This window comes from Periplaneta americana, chromosome 6, assembly GCF_040183065.1.
Source record: "Periplaneta americana isolate PAMFEO1 chromosome 6, P.americana_PAMFEO1_priV1, whole genome shotgun sequence".
NCBI classification, from domain to species: Eukaryota; Metazoa; Arthropoda; class Insecta; order Blattodea; family Blattidae; genus Periplaneta; species Periplaneta americana.
Genome location: NC_091122.1, coordinates 91,778,768 through 91,787,160, shown reverse-complemented (window position 1 = coordinate 91,787,160; position 8,393 = coordinate 91,778,768). Strand labels below are relative to the sequence as shown.

The 8,393-nt window shown below is 36.6% G+C and overlaps 1 protein-coding gene across 4 annotated transcripts in view; it reads left to right on the top strand.

The window, feature by feature from the left end:
* Positions 1-200: 200 nt before the first annotated feature.
* The window catches only part of LOC138701498 (D-altritol 5-dehydrogenase-like), a 39,627-nt gene continuing 31,434 nt past the window's right edge, over positions 201-8,393 (top strand). Inside the window, exons 1-2 of one of the 4 annotated variants that reach the window (XM_069828448.1) lie at positions 201-2,186; positions 5,975-6,144. In XM_069828448.1, coding sequence (XP_069684549.1) covers positions 6,004-6,144 — 141 coding nt within the window. In that variant the 5' untranslated portion in view covers positions 201-2,186; positions 5,975-6,003. The remainder of the gene's footprint in view (positions 2,187-5,974; positions 6,145-8,393) is intronic. The other 3 variants (XM_069828445.1, XM_069828444.1, XM_069828447.1) reach the window with 3 other exon arrangements.

The window sequence follows — 8,393 nt, the reverse complement described above, 5'->3', positions numbered from 1 at the left end:
AAGATGTGGGCCGGTATCATTGGTGATCGATTAGTTGGCCCCCATGTACTTGTAAACAGACTTACGGGGCAGGCATACACAAACTTCCTGAAAAACACCATACCTCATGTTTTAGAAGACACTCCACTGATCAATCATCAACACATTCACTTCTTGCATGCTGGCGCTCCTGCACACTTCAGTCGTACGGCTCGCCGGTACTTGGATCGAAGGTTTTCTGATCGATGGATAGGTAGAGGTGGCCCAATTGCTTGGCCTCCACGCTCACCTGATCTGAACCCTCTCTATTACTACTTGTGGGGCGATTTAAAATCATTGGTTTATTCGTCTCCGGTGCCTGATTTGGAATTCGTTCGGAATCAAATTGTGGCATGTTCTGAGGACATACGTAATACTCCTGGAGTTTGGGATCGTGTTCACAGGTCAATGAGACATCGATGTGAGGTCTGTATTCAAGCAGGAGGTGGACATTTTGAACATCTTCTGTAATGACAACGACCTGGGGAAAGAAAAACGTTCCGGTGAATTTCAATGTTGTGAAGGCCATAACTCGGAAATGAAGCATTTCCGGACACATGTTGTAATGAACTATTTTGATTGTCTACATGTGGGAAATACATACCTGAAATTATGTCCCGTATTTTTTAAACACCCTGTATAATGAACACCGATCAAAATACCCCTCATTTCTCGTGAAAAACAACAACTGAATAGACTACAGTGGACTATAGTGGACTTTATGTTGTCAGCAAACAGCTGGATACATTAAGAAGATTGATTAGTTTTCTTTAGTTTCTCTTGTAGCATACACAGAATGTGCAATATCGTCCTTTCGAGAAACAAGCTGACATTGAAAAGCAGAAACACAAAAGCATATTATGTATAGGGGAGTATTTCAGGCCTGATGAGCTCTGGTGGCACTAAGATAATATTTTTCGAGGCTGGACGGTGCCAGGGCACTTTTCTGCTTTCATATTGCCAAATTTTGCATTTATAAAAAGTTATATTTTATTTATATTTAAACAATTTCATGTGTCAGAGGAAGAACAATAAAATTATTGTCTGAAGTCTGATTAGTGGAATAAGTAACTAATTGGCGATATAGCAATGGAGGGGGAAAGGAACTGGCCCTCTTACCCCATTATCTCCTGGCTTAGTTGCCTCATAAGTGGTGCCATGTTAATATCACTTGTGGGTTTCAGACCTGTCTTCGGACAGTTGATTAAACAACATAGTGACATCTACTCCACAGATGTAACAACCTCTTTGTTTTGTTACCAGGAAGTCACTCCAATTTTGTTTTCTACATGTAACCAACTGATTCTGTTTTTTTAATCCTCTCAGGTTCAAATAGAATGACCCAGTAGCTTATGCTTCGAAATTCCAGAGCCAGGACACTTTTGTTCTTAGAAATACACCCCTGATTATGTAGACATTTAAGAAACCAGAAGATTAAATTTTAACAGTAGAATGAAGTTATTATGGGCAAATAAACAAAATCAGGAGAGAAGGTTGGCTATATAGACCTGTACCTACGTGTTTTAGCACCACGTGCTCAGCAAATGTCAGAAATTAATTCTAGCTGGCCTCACTTTACATTCATTCAAAGTTGGGTTACGCAAATGTATTTATGGAGGCAAGGTCAGAAGCAGGAAAGTAATGCTCTCCAGAGGCTTGTGATGTTATTTTTGAAACTCAACACTATAGCATCAATATCTGACACTAGTCTTGATCTCATTGCTGAGGTTTTAGCTACTGGAATAAATGGAAACATGTACTGAAAGGATGTCTGACTTCAGAAGTAATCAGGTCTCAACACACACATCCTACACTCTATAAACTAAACAGTAACATGTCATTAAGATTCAAGGGCAGCACACTTATTCCATGTGTACGTACTTAATAAAAATCAATGTCAGCGTAACTTGGTTTGGTACAAACAGCGACCTTGGCTTAAGCCGTATATTAGTTTTGTGAGATGGACATATGTTACCACTTGATAATATAACTTAAGCTGTAGCAGCTGTTCCCGGATTTACATTGTGTTGAATGTGTTTGGAGTAAGTGGACGAAATTCGTCCTTCCTTTCATTTAATCTAGTGACAACAAGTACGCTTCAATCAGCTATAAATTCTGAATGCATTGTAGTGAAGTGAAGATTCTGCTGCCCAGGCAATAAATTTACAGTAAGTAAAATCCCTGATCACATATATTATTACATCAGATTGGTCATTCCCATGTTATAAAATGACAACATATAAAAGAGAGCAAGCACTAGAATCTTCACTGTCGAAAATGAATCTTTTGGTAACAACTGCTGGATGGAAATACAGCTGCAAGCTATTACTCCATGCAATTCCATAAAGGTCCATCTACACAGTGCAAATTTTCTTTCAATTTTAAGCATTCAAGCAATGCATGCAATAGTGAATGAAATGTATTCATTTGTACATGCCTTTTCCATTAAAAATAGTAGCACATGTGGCAATTGAAAGATACCCATCGCCGGTATGTATTTTGTGCGTTTTTCGTTCAACAGTTGCACATAGCGAGCAGCTGATTGTTTCAAGTGGCCATGAATAAACAGAAAATTGTTTTGATTGCTGATGGCTGACCTCATAAGCTTAAGATGGCGGCAAATACAATTAGCATTATTGAAGATTATCGCAGATATGAGTGTCTACAGAGTGTTCAAGTGTTCAACCACAATTTTCAGAATAAAGTATTGGATTGACATTTAATATACAGGGTGATTCACGAGGAATGGTAAAAAATTTGGGATGTGAATTCTGAAGTCATTCTGAGTCAAAAAGTTCATATGAATCTAGGTCCGTTTTCGAACGGTTACGGAGATATGGCTCTTTGATTTCACAAAAACTTCTGGGATTCCATTGAACTAACTCGCATTTAGAGACAATAAAGGAAAAATTTAAAGTTTATATTCACGTATGCATACATATCTAATATTCTAGATGTCGGGGTCGATGTTTTCGTACATTTTCAAAGGTACCTCCTTCTGCTTTAATGCACTGTTGCGCTCGGGCATGAATTGCGCTCATTGCTCGGAAGAGTTGCACGTGGATGTTCTTCATGCGGCTTGCAGCATCCAAAATTCGGTCTATTAGCGCCTCTCTCGTTTTCACCTTCCTTTGTTATAACAAGTCTTTCTTCCAACCCCATAGACAGTAAATATGGTACTCTTCTGTTTGGAAAGCGTTGTTCATATTCAGCGATGGCACACAAGGAACTTCCATCGCACAAACCATAAACATACACAATATCGGCGTATTCTGCAGTCGAAAATTTATAAGGCACCTAGAAAAACACAACTTAACACTTCCGATAACTGTACCTATAGGCTATAACTACTGCACTGTAAGTAGCTGACTGAACTGCTGTGAACTGATAAGCAAGTGTATTTGTGTTATGCGCAGGATCTGTGTCATTACATCAGATAAGGGCAGGCGATTGGACATTTGTAATGCACCATCATCCAGTTTATGAGGTGAATGAACTTATCCACGGCACTCACAATGCAGATTCCAATGTTACGTCATTCATTACGATCCGTGACCTTGTCTCACATCTCATGTCAGCAGATATGGTAACATCTGATTCACATTGGGGCGAGACGTTTTACCAAAAAAATGCATCTAGCTCCGCCATCATTTGAAAATAGACCTATGTTCATATGAACTTTTTCACTCAAAATGGCCTAAGACATCTTATACTAAATTTTTGACCTTTCCTTGTGAATCACTCTGTATATAGTGAAGATGACGTTCAACATGGCACACCATGCAGACACAAAATCTGCATGCATCTTAATTGAATGTTCGTTTTCAACTTGATTATTTCAATATTTCCCCCAGATTGCATGTGTACGCGCATAGAAAATTGATATGTGTAGATGTACCTTTAGGGTTAGAACGTGACTTCTTTTATAGTCGCTAGATGGCAGCATAGTGAAACTGATAACGTTCCTGTCTTTAAAGTGCATTAGGCTGATCAATCTGTTATATGTGATCAGGGTTAAAAGTAATCCGTGACATAATAGCCCATGAAGAGTCAAGGTCGACCAGCCGACTGCTGATCTCATGCCTCAACAGAGGTGAACGATTATCCAACCAGTATGGGTATAGTCAGCACGATGATCCCCTCAGCTGTTATAGGTGGATTTTAAGAATTGATTTCTCTACGGTACCTATTGTAGCTCGCCAAATTCATCACAATGCTGGATGAGCACCGATCACACACACTGGCTGAAATGTTATAGAAAATTCTTTTCCCATGGGGACTCGAACCTGCACTTATTCCGTAACGCGAGTCCAGACATGATGCCTTAGACCACGATGCTAAGGTGTGGGACAATAAGTTTACAATGTACCTATATTTCTTGGCAATACTGCAATACTATTGAAGTTTCTATTAAACCTAGCATACATGTTTCGAATCCCTTTAATATTTTAAAAGATTTTCGAAGTAGGCTAATTCTAGTGTACCAGTACCAGTATTTAAATAAAGTCTTTATATACGAATGATTAACTTTAGTGTTCAAATTGTGCACTAGTGTACTATATAATTATTTCTTCTGTTTTCTACAAATTTGTGATAGAGCTTCTCGACTTAATAATAATAATAATAATAATAATAATAATAATAATAATAATAATAATAATAATAATATTTCTTCATTTGAGACCAGTATACAAAGGCTGATATGACTTGGTGAACTTATAAGTTAGTTTAAGTTAGAGTTACAAAAGGTTACATACAATAAGCAATATAGTTAATATGAATATGACCTTGTTAACTGACAAGCTAGTTACGATGCAGTTCCAAAAGTTACACTTTCATGGATAATTTAATGCCATTATCATGAAAATAGGTTTCTATAAAATTCTCATTTTTTTTTTTACTATTCTCACATAGGTATTTGCTATAAATTTAGTTTGGAAAACGTATTATATATCTTTCACGTGTTAAATTTTATGTTACCTTGTTAACATGTTTCGGCCTGCTATTGGCCATCATCAGAAGTGATATAGTGTTAAAAGTTGTGTAATCAAGATGTATATAAATTTATCTTACTGTTCAAATAAAACTTATTTTTCTATACCGATACTAATGTTATGAATAAATTAAGTAATGAGTCAATCCCATAAACAGCATTAGAGGTACCTACCTACTACATAAGGTAAGAGTATCCCATTTAGATGCTATGAAGATGGATGTGGGGCATAGAGTTGTATACATTCAAAACCTTGGCACTAGAATGGGGTCGTGTGATCAGCAGCACTCTCCGACCACTTTTTTACTCCCAGGTAACATTCAGTAGGTCTACTCAATTTCACAGGAAGGTGAGTGGACAATGGGTCATTTTGGAAGTTTGGAAGTCAGAATAATCCTACCATTATCGGAAATTTAACCCAGAACTTTCCAATCCTTAACCTGTTGCTTCATTAACTGAGCTCCTGGTCCAACAGAGGTACTGTGTGAAAAGTCAAAATTCTGAATTCGACATTTAAATCTTTGTGACACTTTCCTCACACATTTGATGTGCAAGTGAAATGGCTGTAGGCCTATTCAGTAGTCTCGATTATCAGACCTAAACTGGACCTCGCAGGGATTGGATAAGGGAAAATGTCGGATAATGCAGAATAACGCAGAAATATATAATAAAACAAATGTTATAGTAAAACATTTTACTTATTGAATAAAAAATAGAACAAAATGTTATAGAACAATGACAACACAGTAAGCTCACAGTAATTATAAACGTTTACAGTACAGTATTAAAAAAATGCCATTAATATTTATTTGCTTGGGTGCTGATTGATATTTTCTCACTGCGAGCTCTACCATGAACAGTGACAGATAATACGGAATGTCGGATAATCGAGACTCTACTGTACTTTTTAGATTTACTGCAATGGTCATTATAGATAGGGCCTACATTTTTTTACTTTCATAGTTTGCTGATATCTACATGCAGATGAAACAATGGAAGCCCTGCAGTTTGACGCTCAGAACAGAAAGCTGAGTCTTCTTAAGGTTCCCATACCAGCTCATCCCAAGAGCACAGAAGTTCTGATTCGAGTTGCGTATTCTGGCATCTGCGGAACGGACATCCACATAACCGAAGTATGTACTACACTAAACAGGGAGTTCATGTCAGTTCTCGACACAGTAGATATAGGTGTGGTGAAATCTCAGAACATCATGACAGAATCTCAGATTTGGTTAATTAAATGAACATATACCGGTACATAGATATCACGTCAGTGTGAAAAATGAAAATTTCCTCTACTATGACTGTAATGGTTGTTATATGAAAAACTGATTAAATAGGCCTATACTGATACAGAGAGATTCATGACTGACAAATATGATAATATATACAACGTGTTTGAGTGACTGTTACAAACTTCGGGGAGTGGGTAGGTATCTTAAAAAGTTTTGCTAATGTATCCATTCCAGAGGTGCTCTAGTACGATGCTACACATCTCAGAAGCGTAGTTTCACATCTAGGTATTGTAGGATTCAAGTATCTTTGTTGTACTAGTTAAGAATACGCTTTTAATTCTTTTTTTTTTTTTTTTTTTTGTATTTTAATGACGTATCACAGATTCTTATTACATTATTAACTGTATGATTTGAAGCAGTGGTTCCCAAAGTGTGCTCCTCGGATTCCTAGGGTTCCGCCAACACTATCAGGGGATCTGCGGTTGGTAATATACATTTTGAACTAAATAATATATAATACTACCGTTTTTCTCGACGTGACTGTACAGTACTGTAGGCGACTGTATCTGTAAAAGTTAGTATATCAGGAAGGGTGGATGACCAGATCTCACCCTTGCGTGAGCTGGCGTTCGAGCTGTTGTAAAAAACACGACTTCCTTTTTTTAAGTTAAGGTAGTCAGTTCTATTGAAAATTTTTGTCTGCTTGGCGAGGGTAACAGTTATTAGTTAGTTCTTATCTGCTTGGTGTGTGTGAATGTTTGCAGTTTTTTTCTCCCGAGACCAATAGTGTAAGAATAAGTTTTTGTAAATGTGCTCGGAGACTTAATGTCATAATTGTAAAATAAATTTGATTGACAATGTTATTTAATCAGCAATAAATTCTGACACGTATTTTTAAAAAGAAACAAATTTCGTCAATTGTTGTGAACATGTTCTGCTTCTATTAGGCCTACTTTTATTGTGAAGTCAGTTTTTATTCATTCAGTACGAGCAGGCTTATGTGAGGTATTCGTGTTAAACTGTGTGTTAATAACCACGTGTCTTTGATTCCGAACATAATATTATTAATTTAATATTACGAATAATTTTAATTTTCATATTATACAGTATGTCTCAATGGATCGGTGGCTAATAAAAGATAATAAAAATGACAGTTCTAAAAATTCAAAAATCAGTCGCTCACTCTGTCATGTATCACATCTGCTAATTTAAAAACGGGTGAACAAAAAAAAAAATATATATGATGAAACAAAGATTTAGCGAACTTCCTGTTACCGAATTCTGGTGTAGCCTACTTCAAGAATATTCGGAAATTTCTAAATGCGCAGAAGCGAAACTCTTCCCATTTCCAACAAAATATCTGTGCGAAGTAGTAACAAAATCAAAATTCCGTCATCACCTGGATGCCACATCAGACATGAGTATTCAATTTTCTTCCATTTCCCTCACCTTGAAAGAAATTTGTGAGACGAGGAAACAACACCATTCTTCACATTAGTAATTTAAAGGTGTTTTTTTGTAATTATGCATGTAATTACTGAAAAAAAATACACGCAGTTTCTAAATACTACTGCTGTTTATGATTTCATGGCTATGCATGATAGCGGTAATTAATGTAGTTGTAGGCATAATGTCCATGTTAAATAGGCTATGTACAGAATATAAATATGAAGGCATATTAAATTTATATCTATATTAATCTAGCGATTAAATTAATTTAATTTAGTTTAATTTGAGGATACGTGAATCTTTTTTCGAGTCGAAAGGGATCCGCGATCAAAAACGTTTGGGAACCATTGATTTAAAGGATCCGAAAATGGCATCCACACAAATCGTTCATATTACAGCGTCACATTGTTGACTGCCGATCTCATTCCATGATGCTTAGTTCTGTGTTAATCACAAGAGGCTAAGATTCTCGCTAGAAGTTCCTCCACTTTCTTCACTAGCATTTCGTAGATACTGTTCACAAGATCCTAGAGGAAAAGACATCTAGGGAATGTAGTGGCCAATCAATAGTATATTTTTACAGGCCCGTTTTTAGGATAACGTTGGTCCACGTGTGATGCTTTTAAGATTATATATCATCGTACTAAAACACCAATGGTTACGGGTTAATTAACAAAACTTGTTCTTTATGTTACCTC